Source organism: Dermacentor variabilis, chromosome 1 (genome assembly GCF_050947875.1).
Source record: "Dermacentor variabilis isolate Ectoservices chromosome 1, ASM5094787v1, whole genome shotgun sequence".
NCBI lineage: Eukaryota > Metazoa > Arthropoda > Arachnida > Ixodida > Ixodidae > Dermacentor > Dermacentor variabilis.
The window spans coordinates 214,093,759-214,113,668 of record NC_134568.1 but is presented as its reverse complement, the minus strand read 5'-3'; the positions used below and the strand labels follow the sequence as shown (position 1 = coordinate 214,113,668).

The 19,910-nt window shown below is 47.6% G+C and overlaps 1 protein-coding gene across 3 annotated transcripts in view; it reads right to left on the bottom strand.

Moving 5' to 3' along the window:
• Positions 1-19,910, bottom strand: part of Rhp (GTP-Rho-binding protein rhophilin) — a 225,301-nt gene that overhangs the window by 32,877 nt on the left and 172,514 nt on the right. For all 3 annotated transcript variants that reach the window (XM_075704420.1, XM_075704427.1, XM_075704434.1), the window contains exon 3: positions 2,065-2,193. In XM_075704420.1, the coding sequence (XP_075560535.1) occupies positions 2,065-2,193 (129 nt within the window). The remainder of the gene's footprint in view (positions 1-2,064; positions 2,194-19,910) is intronic.

Here is a 19,910-nt window from a genome sequence, read left to right as displayed (position 1 = left end):
TAGACAGAATTTCACTGCAGTAGTATCGAAGTAAGAGAGTGGAGAGCTGGGCAAGTTGGTATACATTCATAGTAAAGGAATGTAAACAAACATACACAAAGCACCTAGACACAACAAGTGCTTGTTGTGTCTGGGTTTTCTGTGTCTGTTTGCACTCCTTTAGGATGAGTATCAAAGTCACAGCTGCTAATTCAGTTTCAGCTCACTGAATGTCGTTATGTTGCTCCAAGAATACCAAAATTTGCAATATCAGTTAATACAATGCAAAACCATAAATGGCAGAGCTTGACAGAAAGCAATGAATCAATTCCCTGTAATTATTTTGTATAGCACTAATCACAGAAATAAGAAAGTTCAACTTGTACCAGATGTAGAAAATGGTAGCAACACAACGTAACATGCAACATGCAGATTCTCATGAGCAAGAAGAATAAGGAGATTCAAGGGGCTAAATTTTCTGTTAGTTACAGCCATATGAAAAAACAGACGATGAAGCCAACGAAAGTCTAGAGGAAGTTATTCTGTTTAAATGAGATGCAGAAATAAAAATATAAAGGGAAATAAAAGTGGGCAAAATGATAACTTGTCACAGGTGGGAGCCAAACACACATCATCTGTATTGCGCTACTGTGGCGGCCAGCCTCCCGCCCATGTTATTATGTGCTTTTGTACGTGTACTACAATATTAATCCTGGGAGAGTTAGCCAGCGCCATTCAAGGTGTGTGTATATGTATATAATATGTATATATATTCGAGTAAATGACGGCGGTCGCATTTCGATGGGGGCGAAATGCGAAAACACCCGTGCACTTAGATTTAGGTGCACGTTAAAGAACCCCAGGTGGTCTAAACTTCCGGAGTCCTCCACTACGGCATGTCTCATAATCGGAAAGTGACTTTGGCACGTAAAACCCCATAATTTAATTTAATTAGAGGAAATCCAAACAGGTCGGCCTCAGCTAGTATGCTCTGGCTGCTAAGCACTCTACACAAGGGAAAAAGAAAGGGGACAAGAAAATTGGATGACGCTTAAGCTTTGCCTTAAAGAGTGGAACGCGATAGCATTCAAAGATCCCCGACTGCTTCTCACGCTTTCCGGCAACTGCAGCTTATGTAACCATAATGTTTTCCTAGAAATACTGGCGGTGAATGCCATGCACGAAGGCGAGCTTTCTGGTTATCACCCTTCCCCCCCCCCCTCCCGCCACCGCGGGCGCTGCTGCTGCCGCAGATGCGCAGAAGCGAGCGTCATCTGGATGGTGTTTCAAGGAACCGAGCGGTGCGCACCGCTCCTACTAAGACAGACCTCAAACGGCAGCTGGAAATGGGGTTTGTGTTTGAGTTTTTGTGTAACAGAATTATGTTTTCTCTTATATTCAAATTACAATCCGATGCTATCATGTCTGGAGGTTGTGTGTAAGTTGTACTTTATGAATTTTCTGACGCATTTTACTTTGAGAAATTCAATTACAGTAACGCCTATGCGCCACATGGAGTGCCTGCGCGGATCGGGAAGCATTGTTAGGTTTTTTTTTTTTCTACGGACAACGTCGCCGCTGCCGACGCCGGATTTTCTGCGAGACACAAGTGCTTTAACGCTGTCGCTTTAAAAAGAGTGATGAAAGATGGTGATGAGCCTCCATTGGAAGTATGAATACCTTAACATGCTTGTTGCATGTTCTGTCAGACATGGAACAAGTCCCCTACTAGCGTGGCTTACGTGGTGGCAACAAATGTAAGAGCATGACATGTTTCTTGTTTCTGAACAAGCCTTCTAGAATGCCTTGGATGACTGTGTGCCTAAACTGTAACACATATCTAACAAACAGCTGATTATATCAACAGTAAAGCTTGTGCGAGTTCCTAGTACAAGGCTGCACAAAACTGGAGAAACACACAAGACAAAGGGAAAGACGCCAACTTACACTATTTCTTTAATTTATTTTCTATTTCATGCTCCGAATTTTCCAGCACTATGAACAACTTATATATGATCAATGCCCCATACACAAACTCTAATCAGCTTTTCATACAAAAAAAAAAGTGGAGGCCACCCTACGCACTTTTCACTCTGGTAGATCTGCACAGAGCTGTTGAGCTCAGCCAGCTGCTCCTTGAGCAACTGGAGGTTTGAGTTGAGAAAGCTCAGCTCCAGAGCAACTGTCTCACGAAGCTTCTTGTTTGTCGTAGCCCTGCAAATAGGAACACACATGCCAAAATCTTAGTATTCAGCATCCTTGTGCCTTGTTTCCCGATTAAAAGAACACTTCAGCACAATGGCACATTGTAAAAACAGCATGCAGGAAAAATGAGACAAATAACTTGAAAGCAGACTGTTTATCAAGCAAATGCGTGTCTGTGAGACACAAAAATTACTTGGCAGTGGCGAACGTTACGCAGTCAGTGGTGTTTGCATTGAGTACCATGGCTGTGAAACAAGGCCAGACAGGTCTGAACAGTCAATAGGTGTGAATGTGAGCAGTGGGACAGATAACATCACATGAAGGGCGGCATGAGAAGAGGGTGCAGCAGATACAGCTTAAATTATTATTCCACTTCAGCGTCCCTTTAATAATAACCCTTCTGAATATCTCAGAACATTGCAAACATTGTGATTGCCTCCCAGAATTTGTGTACTAAAATCATGTAAAGCTTTTTTTATAAGTGAATCCCATGACAAGTGCATCTGCAAGTCCTGTTTTACCATGCGATGAGGACATTAGCTTTCTCAATGGTTGGTTATCTGCGAGTGTTCCGTTTTTACTGTTTTATTTTTAACCTAGCGCTTCTTTAGATTGTTAACATTGTAGCTCCCCGACTTCTTTAGACATGTTTGGATTAAACATTGTTTTAAATCTATATGTTGATGACTGGTCAACCCTGTGTCCTCCCCCACACCCTCCATCTTTTAAGGGAGGGCGGGTGGTGGGGGGAAGGACATATTCGTTTTGCCTTGTTTGGTTTTCTGCTCTTTCATTGACCTTTTGCTTGTTCGGTTTTTCAGATGTTTGGTTATTCCTTCATTATTGGCTTTACGCAGCACATTTCTTCCTTCAACCACATTTTTTGTCTGCCTTCTCCCTTTTTTCCACACAAACAATGGGTGAATGCTTCAGTATATATTCTTTGACTCTTCCATTAAAATATGTGACCTGTTTGCTTGCGCAGACAGATGCCATTTTTTTTTCATTTCCCTTTGGCATCTTCATCTAGTAATTCCGAAGCGGTTTAGCAGCACTATAAAATAATCGTGCAAAAAAGTTTACTGCGAAAAAAGAAATTGATACAACAGCCTCTAGTAACAATAATCAGGTTGTTGGATCACGTTTACTTTCAAAATAAAGCTTAATTGTCGCCTTACACGATCTTTGTACACAGCGCGCTGCCGGAGCGCTCTGAAGTCGACCCATCGACGAAGCTTAGCGTTTCAAGCGTCGCAGTACAGGCGTGCGCAAGTTTTTTTTTTTTTTTTAACATAGAGCCGTACAGCACGCTGGCGTGTATCGCAAGCGGGACGCGCCCGATGCGTGCCCAGATGGGTGTCGCTGGTGTAGCTGCAGGGCAGAGCGCTCTTGACGGGTTTTCGCGCACCTCCACTGCCTGCACGTTGCCGCCGCAGAGATCGCGAGCGTGCCAAGGCCGCTGGCTCGAGGGATCATGCCAGCGCGCGATTCTCCGCTTGATTTCGACTGGATTTCGGCCTGTGGTGAATGGCGCCACAAGGGGTGGATTAGGCCACACCAAAACGAGATCCAAACAGCGCAGGAGCACCGCGCGCCGCCGTTGCAGGTCATGCATTTTGCAAAAGGCCGCCAGATAGGGACAGCGAAACGAACAGCACGTTTGCCACAGCAAGGAATGAAAGGAATGCTCGATCATCGGAAGCAACGATCGCAATAGAACAGCTCCAATATAAATGACCCCCCTCCCCCCCCCCCCCCCCGTTGCTTCTTCCCACCCTCAAAAAAAAAAAAAAAAGTTTAGCAAGTGAAAAAGGTAGGGCGGAATGACCATGGTCGCATTACATTACTTCCCCATGATGCTTATCTATCGTCTCGCGCATGTGTTCAACTTTGAGAACTACACTAGCGAAAATTCCTCGAAGAGCGAATTGCATACACAATCTTTTTATACAAAAATCGCTTAAACGGAATTGCCGCTTAAACGGAACAACAGCCTCTAAATTGGTTGGTTTTGTTATTGGGTAATGCAAAAACTGAACAAAAATATCGTTAATCAAAACGAAAATTTTCGTAGCTCTCTGTAAAGGGGACCACGTACAGAAGCAAGCCATAAATGAACTTTTTTCAGAAATAGGCAGGATCTCAAATATATATTTTTTGCGAAACTTGTCTTCTATCCAGAAAACCACCCTTAAGTGCGAGCGATGGCAATGAGTCAAGCAGGCTAAAATTTTAATAAATTTTCAATGCAGGCAGACAGTTTCGTGGCACCCCCACTCGCCCCCCATCGACGACCAAAATACGGATGACCAAATATAGCGCACCATTACCGTAGCGCCATTCCTATGTATATTTGGGCTCCCCCAGCATGCAGTGTGGCCATTTTTAGCAATTTCGTTGTTGGCTTAGCGAATTTTTGGCCTGTTTAGCAACAAAATTTTATACTTAGCATTCGGCGACTGCTTATAGCGACGTGACAGAACAATTGGCGACATTTAACAGTTCGAAGTTTAAAATGTGGCTACGAAAATGACTGTCTAGAACATGCTTTATTTGGCTGTACGGCACTTGCACTCCGTGACCACGATGAAACAATGGTGGTCTGCTCCTTGGAGGTTATATAATATAACCTCCAAGGTGCTTATCGTCTGGACTCCTGGACACGCCTCTCTCCATGGTAAAGAACGCGTTAATGTGGTAGTCCGAGGTCTGACTGGCTGGGCACCATCGGAAGAGCTGTCCCACCCAGACGACGCACCGCCAGAGCCCCTACAGTACACCGCGACGCTCGAGTACTACCGACAAAGCCGCCAGAACTGTCCCCCTCCTCATCCTTCGCTTAATAGGGCAGATGCCGCTGTCTGGCGGCAACTGCATACCAATTCCTTTCCTTGTCTCCACATGCTACATATCTTTCATCCCACCCTATATCCTTCCTATTGTCCCCACTGTGGGGCCAAACTCACGGTGTACCACTCCACATGGGAATGCCCTAACCCTTCGGGTGTTCCTCCTATACCCGACCATATACTCTTTCCTCTTGGGAGTCTGCGCTGCTCAGCACAAGCCGGCAGGAACAGCAACGGCTGATCCAGCGGGCTCGCGAAGTTGCGCATGGCACTGGAGCGCTGGACTGAGGGCCCCACTCATCGAGGGAAATTTCCTACTTAGTTAGCCAAATAAATGTTTACTCTCTCTCTCTCCTTGGTCTGCTCTCACAGAGGCCGTACGGTGCGAGTCGTTATGCCGACGACAACATGGCTTCACCGTTCACGAAATTTGTTTATTTGTTTGCTTTTAGTGGAGAATATGCATGCAGTGCTGTGAGCACTGCCATCCATTCAGCGCGAGACCCGAGCTCGCGTTGCTGATGCTAAGAGCTAGGGCTGTTCGTACAGAGCCTCTTTCGATCCCTTGGACGAGAGTTAATAAATCCCCCTTTCATTTGGTGGACGTGCGCGGTAACCTCGAAAACTGCAACTCCAAAATCGTACGCTGCCCACTGGTGCGACCATTCTTCATAAAACCCATTAGGTCTTAACGCTGCGGGTACTGCGGTATTACTAAGGATACGCTCGGTTAGTGGACGTTCGTAAGCGTAGCAGCAAATTAAATTACCAAAGCTTATTGCATAATTTTTTTCAGGTGAGATTTAGAACGCAGCAGGTGAATACTAGCACAGATCAGCTGCAGCAGAAGGCGTACATAATAGAGCGGCTGGCTCACGCAAATTTGAACGCACCGCTTCTATTTCTCGCAGCTTTCGGACAAAACAATACCGAGCGAATCTTTCAGGTGAGTCAAGGGACGACAACGTACGTAGTAGTTGACCTGTCTCATGATCACGTAATTATCATTGGTGTGTTAGGAACGCGACCGCGTAATTCAGTTCTCCTTTCACGAGTGCTGAAAAAAAAATGCAGGCATAACCTGAACCAAGTGCGTGTTTGTGCTAGGAAAGTCAGTTAACCCATGTACTTCTAAACCGTACTGTATTTGTAATCCTCAAAATTTGAAGGTAACGTGGGAGTTCACGCTGTCATTATAATTTGCCTTAAAAAAAAACACTAGTAAAGTAAAAGTTCGCTGCACCGGCGCTGCGGATACATTCACTATTCCTCGCCCGCACGGATACTAGACTAACGTGAAACTAGTGATAAGTGGTGTAGCGCGAAACTTGACAGGACAAACTTGTCTTGTTTCGCACTGCACCACTAATCACTACGAAAAACCAAATAGCCTAATGCGCCACGCTTCTAACGTGAAACATTTCGGTAGATACGTTACGACATGTTATCCAATACTATACTGTTCCAGAAACGCCTATAACATATAAAATTCACTCGACAGCTTTAGCGACAACTTTAGATATTTTGGAAAGAAGTTCAGCGACTTCTTTGTCTCAGTTGAACGACACGCTCGCAGAAGAAGTTGGCAACACTGCCTGCATGACTGCGTGTTATTCGGCCAACAACTGACTGGAACAGCAAGTGCTGCGTTTTTGTTTTGATACGTCACCGACGCTTTCTCAAAACCGAAACTAGCGAAGTCTAGCCAATACAGAAGCCGTCGACCACTCCCAAACCATAGGACACACTAGCTGAAAGTAGCTGCTACATTCGCATATTTATGCTTAAAGGGGCCCCGCAACACTTCTTCTAATCATAGAATCGCCTCACAATTAAAGTACGTCGTCCCACGAATCTCATGCCGCAAGAGTTTTTCGAATCCTTTAACTATAAGTCGCGTTATCACACAGAAACCCGGCCTTTTCTCCCTTATCGTCTCCACTAGCGCGCTGGAAGCTACACAGCGGAGAAGCCAACAGGGCAAAGCCCCGGCCAAACAAAAAATTGATGCAAGGATGAAATGATTTTTTCCGTCTTTTTCAGATCGCAGACATACATTTTTCATTTTTTTTCACTCAAAATGAGCATCTATGTGTTAGTGAGAATGTTCTCGCAATCACGAAATCAGCCAACGGCGTTGGTCGGCCGAGTGCTTTCGATCAGCTTTCGGCGACGACATTGCGGATGCGAGGAAAGCATCTGTTCACTACTTTTGACACGAGATTGAAAATTCCCTGCTGCATGCAGTGCAATATTTGGCTCACACGTTCACAGGAGCCTCGCTAACAGATCGGTAACGCTTTTTTAGTATGTTCGGAAGGTGTTGCAGGGCCCCTTGCCGAACAGTGTTAAGAAGGGTGTACGACACATAGCGCTCTTCCTCTCTGCACACCTTTCTCGGTAAACGGAACTCCTGCTAACCGGAACATACTTATCCAGTCTCTTGAGGTTGCGTTTAACGGGGTTCTACTGCATTTGCTTGTTGGCAACAAATACCCCAGTCAAATAAAAAACATTGAGATTACGAATTGGATCCATTGGCGCCTATTTGTCCAACAAATGTTTGACGCTCAATTTGAGAAGCTTATACTCAAATGCATGAACAGACAATGGCAGTTCACTTCAACGACTCATCCGTCGTTTGACATGTCCAATATATCACATGCTATATACTACATATAGCAAGCAAAATTTTGGTGACCAAGTAGTGCCAGCGGTTCAATACAGAGAAATATCCATGGCAGATTTCCAACTTAACGAAAAATCTCAACACTGCTCGCCGCTGCATCATAGCAAACTACAAATATATTTTACAAGAGGACTCAAATTGTAATTATACTGTTATTAACTATTTTGATGTTTCACGGCATTACTCGTTCAGTTAGTTTCAATAACCATATACATAAATACAAAAAAATTATCGGACTAATACAAATATGTATTGAAATTCTCGCTATAACTAGGGTATGACTTTCACACAAAGGTCTGCATGAAATCGTGCAAGAATCTCGACTCGTAGTGCACGCAACACTAGGGACCGCATTCCCAATCCACCGCTCCATTGAACTTCTGAACCCGGCGTCCCGACTCTTCAGTGAAGGTGAAATGCGCATAGGCGCGCGGCGCATGTGAACAGTCATGGTGTAAGCCTTCGTGGCCACTTCCGTGCTTCTGTACTATTAAGTGACCCATGTACGGCGAAGAACAGTTAAAACACCTAATCTTACTTTGGCGTCTGGATCAAGTAAGTTTTAAATCATGCTTAATTGTCGTTTGTGTACTTCGCAAATATAAATTCTTGCACTTCTAATCTATATAGCCTTTCTTTAATTTGGCGGTGGCGTAATCGAAAAAGGCAGCCCGTCACTCGACTTTGTTTTTAACTTGGAGCTGAGAGGTGAGAGTTACTTGATAGCGCGCCTTTCGGCGCAGGGCAGCCATAGAAGAGAGAGAACATGGCTTTAAAGTATGTCCGCGTAAAGCGACCGCTCACTGTCATGCAGGCGGGCGCCTTAAAAAAAAAAACGCAGAACGCAACAAGGTGTTTCCGACGCACGCGGCGAAGACAGCGCGATACCCAGGCGTGGCACGTGCGCGCGAAGCGTGAAGTCGCACATCACGCGCGGCGAGAAACGCGGTGCTATAAAGACGGGCGTCCAGGCGCACAGGGGTTCGGGCCAGCATGCAGGACGGGCCGTCGGCGTGCGCCCTCGAGGAAGAGACGTGACCCTGAAAATGACATGCATACGCTTTCGCCCAAACTGGTTTCGTTTTTCCTTTCGACGAATGCCGAGTGAACGTCGCCCCCCCCCCCCCCAGCACCCCTTCCCCGGCCTTTCTCTACCGTCATCATATGCACTCTCGACGACACTCATTACACGCACAAAGAAGACACGCGCACGACGCGGTCCAATTAAAGAGCGCGCCGCCGGGGTCGAGCACCGCCGAGGCCGGCGGCGTGTGTCGCCCCCTCTCCGACACGGCGCGCGCCCGGGCCTCCCTCTGTTACGCGTAGCGAAACGGGAGGGGCGCCGTTGCGGGGTCGACCCGACGCGCATCCACCGCGGCCCAGATCGCACGAAGACAAAAGCGGCAACAACGCGCGGCCGACCTGCAGCGCCGCCGACACGCAGTGGTTCGCTTCAAGGTCAACGCGAGAGGCCTCGGCGGCCCGGCCCAAAGCCACGACCCGATTTTGGGCTCGTTATCATTAGGTCTCGCCCCGCTATGCGAGAACAGTGCGAGCCGACCGCAGCCCACCTTCGGTGTCACGCGGCTCGTCTTCGGCATTCGCTCCCACGTTTAGCGCCGCCGCGGACCACGCGCTGGCCGCAGCGCGTGATTAACGCGAAGACGAAAACGACCTCAATTAGCGGTTTTCTCCGAGAGCTGCAGAAAGACCAACGAAAGAAAAAAAAGAGGGAAGAGAGGCGGGGTAAGGAAGGCAGGGGAAACTATATTAGCGCTCACTCCAACCGCCCGCCTCTCCCAGTTATTTTTGCTCCTGAACCTGTACCTGAACATATATGCACAGTATGGGTCAAAACCTTCGTCCTTTCATTTCACCTTCACATGCTTCTTCTGCGACATGGGCTCGTTTTTCCTCAAACACACTAACCCGAATATTTATTTACACCGATGTAAAAAAAAATTAAGTGGAGATTTAGCGGTAAGATTAACATTACCTCGCCACTCTCACGTCCTTGATCCATGATTTAAACCGCGTGCACTACATTGCAAATTGTACAGGAGCTCACTCGACACACATCCTGCCTCCTCTTCGAGGAGCGAAGTGCAACTGACGACGCCACGACGAGTGCGCGTGCGCGCGCTCGGGCGGATGCAAGACTTGAAATGCCGGTGGCCGACGTAAATATTTTATAACGATTGGCGCTTAGATGTTACGGGGTTGCATTAGGCTGGCCGTACACGAGCACACTTATGTTCTTGTGGGTTTTATGGGTCTATGGTTTCTTACACCAAGCGATCGGTTAGTGAGAAAATTTCCTAATTCACGCTGGAAATTCAGAGACGCCGCTGTTCTTGGTCGAATAAAAACCGACACGAAATAGTTCACAACACGCACACACACCGCGGCTGATGATGCGCGTCGAATGTTTGCGCAGCCAAGAGAAATTTCCGCATATTGTAGCTACGGTTGCAGCGAAAGACTACACAGTGTTTCTTCGACCTCGTATGAACTGACACCAAGTAAGTTTCACGGAGGCGAGCTAAAGCATCTCCAAATCGTTCCGCAGAAGGCGACGGTAATCAGCAGGCGACAAACAGCAGGTGGTCCTTCGAAGTATAGTTTAACAGGCGCCAACAGAGCGTTGAGCTATCCGACACTGTCTTCCACGCTTTCACTGCAAAAATAAAAACAGCTTTACAGTTTCCGCGTTTGCCACCCAACTGGTAGTGACTCATCGCATAGACCATGCAACAAGTGGAACATGCGAAGGAAGTGAACCAGCTGATCAGAGCGAGAGATAAGGAAGGCAGGGATGTTAACCAATCAAGAGTAAGGTCGGCTACCCTACGCTGGGGGAAGGGAGATAGATAGATAGATAGATAGATAGATAGATAGATAGATAGATAGATAGATAGATAGATAGATAGATAGATAGATAGATAGTGTGTGTGTGTGTGTGTGTGTGTGTGTGTGTGTGTGTGTGTGTGTGAGAGAGAGAGAGAGAGAGAGAGAGAGAGAGAGTATTAGCCCCGAGAACGATCTACAAGGGCGCTGCGAGCGCCGCTCGCGTCACGTCAGGGCACGTACTCGCGCCTGTCGTCTGCTGCAGTTCGGGCTGTGTCCGGGTGCCTTCTGCAGTGTTTTCGTTTGTTCACCCTCGTTCTCTCTGCTTGTATACTTATGGCGGTCGTCTCAAATATATTTCTACGGCGTCTTCGTTCGCAAAATTTAATCAAAGAGCTTATTTCTTAGACGACAATACAGTTCTCAAAGGCAACGCTACAGTGCCAGCCGAAGGCGCACAGACCAGCCATTGCGGATTTTGATGCACGGATCAACAATTGCAAATACATGGTATATAAGAATCCAGTTATGATACCATACCTGCCGCGGTGCAACAAGTATGTCACAAACGCTGGCTGTATATCACTTTTACAACAGTTACCTTGATTTTAATCCGCTAAAACAGGTTTGCTCACGACGAGTAGTTCATAGTATAATATCGAATTTTTGAATTTCTTCACAGAAACGCTCAGCAGTAACACGAGGACTTAACACTGCAGTTTAGATTCTACCAGCACCACATGCTTCTTTAACTGCTTCTCAATATTCGGCAGTTCTTCACCTGTTTAAGTGGCGGTAATTTGAAGTAAAGCTAATTGAGGCTTACAGCTGTTGGCAGAATACGAAAAGGAATGCACCAATATATATTCCCTTTTTCGTACAACACGTTCAACTCGCTTGAGCAATTTACTGGTGTTTGTTCCTTGAGGAATATACATGACGAATCTGTTTGGCGAACTGACACAGGCTGCTCGGCCCAAGTGTTTTAGTCAAATATGCCTTTTGGACTGTATGGCTGCAGCCAGAAAGAAGCCGAAGCGTCATTCATTAGTAGTATGGGACATATTTGAAGATGTAATTCCCCGGTGGAGGGTCAAAAGTCAAGTGAAATATGTAAGGCTTGTGGTGTCTTCCTTATGAAGGTTTGCGAGGTTCTCTTGTGTACTGACGAAGCGAATAGTTCGCCGTTTGCATAATTAAACGCTGGATCGAGACATAAGGCACAAGGTGCTTGAATTTTCCTTTTCTAGGCACCGTTAGTTGCGCCGTAGTACCTGGAGTATACTTTAGGCATTGCAATTGGCGCTGTAAAAAACTGCTTCATGGATTCAATTCGAAGTTGTAGTGAACTGATGGCTTTTGTAAACAATGCGTGCCTCACTCACCATAATGACAGTCGGTTGCTACCGTTGTTTGAGGGGTGTGCCATATTGTCTATGAAGGCTACTGAGGGCCACCATGAAACATTTCATCGCTTGCAATTGATTGGCTCTCGATCTTAACCACGAAACTTTTCTTTCAGGTCATTGTCACTATGGTATTTGTTAATTAACTATGTAAATACTCTACATGACGCGCCGTCGTGTTAGCAGTCATGAGAAATTCATTTTATGGAGGCCTGTTTGAGAGAGCGGTGAAAGTGGCAGCAAGCTTTTTCATATGAAATGCGCGCCTAACTCTTTCTTTTACGAAATGATTAAGTGGCCATATTCGACTAGAACAACTCACCAGAGTAATAAGAATCATGATGACAGCTTCGCTGGGCAGTGTCTTTCTAACACGGATAACATGTTGACACCAAATACCAAGATATTTCTTCCACGTAAAAGGCAATGTCTCTTATGGCTAAGTACTAAGGGAATGTTAAGCGTTTAGCAAAGCATCATACACAACTTCGCGTGTTGAATTTGCAGACAATCCTTTTACGCAAAATTTATGGGCAGACAAGGCGCATGTATGCATTGCAAAACCAGTAGACCCCTTTAACGCCACTTAGCTTGCGATATCCGAACTGCAAATTTTCTCGCCTCACGCGCTTTTGAAGACCTGTGGTTCAGGCATCGCAGCAGAAAGAAGCCGACATATCCTTCAATAAGTACGGCTCGAGCCACCCATACCCCAAACATACACGAAGAGAACGAGCGCACGCGGGAACAGAGCGAGCAGGAGCGAGCGGAGTCCTGGCCGTGACGTCACTCGCGAGGGAGCGCCATTCCTAGTTCTCGCCGCTAATAGTATAGAGACGTGCACGGACAGTACTTAGAGTCAAAGCCGCTCGTATAAACCAGACGTTTTCCGAAAGCACAAAAGTGTCTTCCCTGCCTTCTGAGCCGATGATCGGTGGGGACTGTGTTCTAGCACTGTCTGTTCACTCAGAGGACGATCATCTAATTTCCTCAATGCGTTGGACAAAGATTGTCTTTGCGCTTGAAATTGAGAACAGCGGGACAATAAGTGGTGAATCCTCTCCTCGCACCCGCAAACATCACATGCAGTACTGTCAGCCCTTCGAATTATAGTGCTGAATAAGCTTTCTTGAAGGCAACTAACAACAACAATCACAACCGACACAGAAGAGACGCTTCGCGTAGGTGCAATCCGGCCGGAGCTATAGGTCTGAATTGCAGCGAAGGGTTGTCTGTGCAGCCTGGTGCGCCGTGTATGTGCGGTACTCCACTCTGCTAAGGAGAACATGCGTGGTAGAATGCGAAGTTGTCTCGCAGCGTCGGTTCTTGAGAGAATGTGGACGCAGCACGGTCTTCTTTGTTTGACGTCCGAGCTGCCTTACCTGCGTTATCATTTCCAGTGATCAAGCAATGGCCTGATATTATATTGAAAAGAGATATCATGGCCTTTCTCTCTAAAGTGATGGACAAGTTCCGCGATTTCGTACATCAGCTGATCGTGAGTTTCATGTCGGAGAAACGACTGCACACATTGCAAGGGCGGCCTTGAATCGCAGAAGACTGGATATTTTCGAGGACTTTCAGCATTCACCGCATGAAGCGCATCGCGGAGAGCCGCGAGCTCTGCAGCTGTAGACTTAGTGAAATGGGAAGTCTTGAACCGCTGGGTTATTCCCATTGTTGGTATAACTACAGCGCCACCGGAACTGGTTGATGTATAGTTGATCCATCATACAGACGTGTGTGCAGTCGCTGTACTTCTCGTACAGGAGGAGTAAAGTAAGTTGCTTGAGCGCAGATGACGGCAAGTCCGACTTTTTCTGAAGTCCTTGGATTGTAAGGTTTACTTGAGTACGGCTCACATACCATGGAGGAATCGAAGGTCCTGCCGCAGCTGCGTAACCTGACCTGAGAGAGGCACGGTGCGCGAAGACAGTTGCACTGAATGTCGTGCAGGTACTTTCTATGGGAGACTTGCGAGATGGTGGCTAGGTGTCGGGGCGAAGTGTCTTACGTGCACACGCATTGTTTCAGTGGTAATGTGCATTATAATAGTACAACATTGAGGGACTGCAATAACTTCAGTCGATGACGCACTGCGCGGTATACCAAGGCATATCTTGAGGGCTTGGTCTTCGATGCCTTGTACTGTATTCAGGTTAGTTCTGCAGGTGTTGGACATGACCGGTAGGCTGTACCGCAGGAATCCAATAAAGAGGACCCTACAGTTGCAGCATAGATTGTATTAACACTCCCCAGGTCTTTCCTGCTGGAGCTTAAACATATGGCAAATTCCCGTCAGACGTTTTCTCACATAATCCACATGAGGCGTTCAGAAGAGATTTCGGTCAATGACTACCTCCAAAAATCTGACTTAAGCTGTACGAGATCAGCTTTTCGTCGACGGATATCACATATGGAGACACTGGCTTCCTGGTAAATGTCACCACTGCACTGAGCTCACTGATATTCCTCCAAGCAGCTCCGGTCACTTTCACAGTATGATTTCACTCTACCTATTCACATGCCTATGCTCTGAGAAAGTGCGGTTGCAGTCACACGCTCTCACACAAGACAGCGAGAGAGTTGAGACGCCGCATCGATTAATTGTTACACGTCGCGGAACGCAGCCAACACACTAAATGTGCGCAAGCGCACAGACGCAACCACACTACGTGGCCAGTTTTTCATCGTCACAACAGCGGAGATGCTCAACAAAACCACCGGTTTTTCGCCGCCTAAACGATCAGGCATGTCGCCTCATCGGTGCGTGTTACCTTAGGCGGTGCTCGCTGACGAAGCAAGGCGAGTGCTTACAAAGTAAAGCACGGCACCAGACGCGGGTAGTCCCCACCGAGCGCAAAGTCGCTTAACGCACTTTCACGACGACGCCATGTTTATTCGTTCATTTGCGTCGCTATACGGGTGCCGCCCAGACGCGCTCTCATGCCATAATCCTCGTCGCGGGGTCGTTGACGCCACACATGCGGAGCGCGCTGACCGGTCCCACCAGCGCGCGCGTTGGCCCCGGCGTGCCACTTTGCGTTGCTTTTACTTCCACACACTTGACAGAGCGACGCCTGCGGTGCGCCGTTACGAGGAAGCCGTTTGATAATAAATGCGTGCGATAAGTTGACTTCTTTTTGTTCTTCCTAGACGTCTGGCACACTGTCACGACAGCAATTCGACTACGCACACGTGCATCGGGCTGCACGCACGAACAACTAAGGCACACGTTTATTTATTGTACAGAGAAAAGGAAATAACGTGCCGATGTGCGTTTGAATTATACTAGTTACTGTACCACGTGGACCAACTAAGCGTTGCTGAGAGCGGCTAAAGTGGGCTTGTTGGTAGGTCACATTGACATGCACAAGACACAGAAGGTGCGCAGCGCTGTACCATGTACACTTTGTGTCCGTGTCCTTGTGAGTGCGCTACAACAATTTAAGAGTTGCTGCACACTTTCTAACCGCTTAATGCCATGAAGCGATGGTTAGACTCGCGAGTGTAGAAACGACACCAGCGCATCTCCAAGTTGCAATGTGGGGGACGCAAATGCACGACCAATCAAGAACATTGAAAATTACGCGGCTTAACGGCACGACACTGCACAGTGGGCTATGAGAGTCGCCGTAGTGGAGGGATTCGTTTTGATTGTCTGGAGTTCTTTTAACATGGACCCAAAGCACGGTACACGATCGTTTTTCCATTCCGTCCCCGCAGCAATGAGAGCGCCGCGGCCGAGTTTCGAACCTGCGATCTCGAGCCGAGTCTGGGCGCAACGCCGGAGCCACCGTGGCGAGTAAATCACGTGCATCGTATCTACACACACAACCATATGGCGTCTCTCAAACGAGTGGTACGTGGGCACTCGACAAGGGCACAATGCCTCTGAAAGGGGACAGCACGAAAACACTTCGGAAAGGCATTTGCCCAATCTTATCGAACACCGAGTGTAGCATTTTGACCCTGCGTCAAGAATTCGTCGTCCCTATAAAGCAGTCCGTCCAGACCAAGCGAGTGGATGGATGGGTGCTATATGAGCTTCCCCTTTGGAACGGAGCGGTGGGCTGCGCCATGAAGCTCTTGTCATTATATTGTCTAACGTCCTACCTATCTTTAATTTAAAAAGAAATAAGAAAACGAAGAATTTCCCTCACCAAACTTTCTGAAAACCCATTGGGAACTTTGTTCTTTTACGCCTCCGTTGCTTGTCGTTACCCTACTATTCTTACACCAATCCTCTAATCGCCTCTTGCTAATCTCTATCGCGGACATGTTAGCTTTCCCCCTGCTCTCGCTGAGTACAATGGCTTTCAGGAGGCCCGATGTGCTTAAATTGACCGCTAGGCAGGTATCTTCACATTCTCATAAAACATGTTCCATCGTTTCTCCAGCTTTACCGCAGTAAACACATGCTTCTTCCTTGTTGTATCTCGCTTTATAAGTGCGTGTTCTAAGGCATCCTGATGTCGCTTCGAAAAGTAAAGAGCTTCCCTTTCAGTTATCATAACTTGTTCCTTTCCAGATTTCGTTTTTTCCTCTTAAGTAGGTACTCATAGCAGGTTTCTCAATCTCTCTGGCTTTCCGCTTGACGCTCTTTGTTGCCATGTTGCTCACCATAGCTGGTGGCGGCAGTCGCTCGACAGTTCTTTTCCTCCACTGTGAATCAATGTTTTTCCTGTACAAATACTTCAACACTCTCCCGGCCCATTTGCTTTTTTTCCGTATTCCTCAGTCACTGTTCATAATAAATTTTACTGTGAGCTTCCCTCACTTCAAAACTTGTCCAGCCCATATCACCCTGCACAGCTTCATTTGTAGTCTTCCCGTGAGCGCCCAATGCGAGGCGTCCCACTGACCTTTGGTTGCCACCGAGCCCCGATTGTACCCCTGACTTCAAGCAAAGAATCGCATTTCCAAATGTAAGTCCTGGAACCATTACACCTTTCCACATACCCCGGAGCACCTCGTACCTATTACATCCCCTAGCGCTCTGTGATTCATTATGGTCGCATTTCTCTTCACCTATGCTGTTATTGCTTTTCCTGTGTTTCCATGTGTCTGTTGCCTTCGTTAATCCGTAGACCAAGGTATATATATATTATTTCACGCGAGGTATCTCCTGGCCCTGTATTGACACTGTCTGTTCACTGCTTTCATTGAATACCATAAAACCTGGTTTTTTAACGCTAAGTTTCAGACCTAAATTATCGCCGTCCTGTCAACAGATATTAGCCAGGCGTTGCATATCAACCTGCTTGTTTGCTAGCAACACAATGTCGTCCGCATAAAATAAACCTGGAAGCTGCTGCTCTACTATCTCACCGGTAAATGCGTTACCGGTCCATTTTATCGAGTGGAAAATAAAGCGCTGCCTTGGGGAACACCACGTGATAGCCGGCGAGCTCGCATTCCACATCTAATCCGATCCTTTCTGACGCCAGCGCGCAGCACAGCGCGCACCACAACCTCCCACGCTGCGGAGTTTTCAAATGGGTCAGCACTTGCCACTTCTTTCAGCAAACATAAATCTTCGTCTACACGAAATGGCTTTCGTGGCTTGCGCTGCGCAGACGAACATAAAGGCGTGGTTGAAAAGCACGGCAGTACATGTCACTGGAGGCAGCCGTCTCGGAAAGAGCGATGCAAGCGAGGTGCCATCGCTCCGCTATCCGCTAATTCCGCTCGCCCGCTTTAAGCGGAGGGTGCCGATGCGCATTCGCGCTTCTGCTTCGCTCAACCTCTGAGCGGAGCGTAAAAACTCCCAACAGACTAATTTGTAGCGGTTTACGTTGTCATACGCTCAGGTAATGTCTCAAAAAAAAAAAAAAGACACTATGGCAGTCTCCTTTCTTCTCTGGATATTTCAATACACTGAGTAAGGCCGAATAAGTTACCATCCAGGAGCCTACAGATTCTGAAGCCATTCTGTAGTTCCCCCAATATGCCATTATTCTCTGCTCATGCTTGCAGCTTTAATTTAATCGCCTGCATTGCTGACCTGTATGTTACCGATGTAATGGTTGGTCAATGGTCTATATGAGTGAATTCGATCTTCGTCCCCCTTATCTTTATAAATTAAATTCATTCTAATTTGTCGCCAACTGTCTTGTACTTGCCTACCTTATAAGCAACGCCGTCTATTGCCTTGGAAAGATTCGGCTGTTATTTTTCGGATGTAATTTAATGCCGAGTCCTCTTCCAGTTTGTTTCCATCTTCGTCTAGGATATGTTGTACTTTTACAGACATCCTGTTTAATAAGCTTACGTGGTTCTATAATATTCTAGGTGCGGCCTTCTTTTTTCCCACCTATTTCTGACTACCAACGGTCCCTTTCACCTTTTATCTTTGCTGGAACCGCGGTGTCACGGTCTGAGCGCCACCTTAAAGTGACCGGAACTGACGGCCACTAACGACGCTGAAGGAACGACCTGCTCGGCACATAAGGCGGCACTGCCACGCACGTCTCGATTTGCTCCGCTCGACGCAGCGGCCGCGCCACGCAAAATGTGACTCGGGTGACGAGTGCCTTAGTAGTCACGGTACGGTCAAGAAAGCAGCACAAGGATGCGGCGCAGCGTCGAAAGAAAGCGAGTTCCGCACACGATCAGGCTTTTTGGTCTATACCAGCTAGCAGCGAAGTACTGACAGGTCAAGATGTGGCAGCGAAACACCCATCTCCAAACGCAAAAGTTTCGGGGCACGGAATCAAAAGTGAAATGAAAACGAAGAAGTTTCGCCGCAGCTGATGAAGCCGCTAGCCGCCTTGCAATCGAAAGGGGAAGTGGATTTGACTGATTGATTGAAAACTTTATTATTCCACCGAGCTGGGGTGCCCGCCTCTTACCGTACACGCAGTAGGGGGGGGGGGGGGGGGGGAGGACGAAGCAGTCCCCGCGCGTTGAGGACGAAGTGGAAACTTAACCGTGACGACACGCTTACGCAGCGCTGAGGCTTCGGCGCGAAATTCGAAGGCGAACGGGGCCTTAATTTCCTTCAGTAACAATAATTTCCCGCTAAATGAGTGATAACGGAGTTCTGAAAGAATGCTTGACCAGTTGAAACAGACTTAATGTTACCATTTCGTGGTTCCTTTAATGTAGGCGAGGCGTGGCGTCGCGGCGAGTCACAGAAACTTAACTAGAAGGTTTATTTTTAACGGGCGTCGCGCATTGGCGCCACGAAATGACAGTCGTCCCCGAACACCCGCGCATGCTTGCCAGCCAGCCAGACGCGGCGGCCCAGAAAAGCGGTCGACGCCGGCGGCAGATGGATCAGCCTGGCCAATGACCCGATTGGAGGTGCCTTCGAACCAAACTCACCGGTTTCTCCGTAGGCAGGGACAGAGATAACCGAGCCTATCGCTACCAGACGGCAAGAGGCAGGCGCTAAGAGCCGAATTCTTCGGGCCTCGACTCGCGTCGGTTGCCTCCCTACAGCAGAAGCCGCTCACGACGCGTGCCCACGGATGGTGTGGGCTGCACGCGACCCACGCGTGTTGTTCCGCTAACCACGCTGCAGACAGACAGGCGCTTCCGTTCCCCGACATCACGGGTGCTTTACTAGACCGATTATTAAAAAAGCGCGCTAGTGCAGCAGATTCGTAACAATAAAAAAGAAAAAGAATCAGCCGACGCCAGCTGTTCTTATGGCTCTGTATACTTATTCACTGCGATAGCAGTTACTTTTCCAAGTCGCCCCTCGAACGGCCCCCAACTTCGTGCAAAACTTGTCTAGTCCTGTTCCAACTCCCCCGGCAATATGCAACAATGACGGCGGAGGCGATATCGTGACACAACACTTCGCGAGAGGAAAGTGACTAGTTCGCTGCAAACGACTGGTGCATCGCGCTATGATGCGTGGACGTCGCTTGCTGTTGCCTCCGATATGCGCAGACGCCGCTCTCAGAGTATGTTGCCCACGCTACA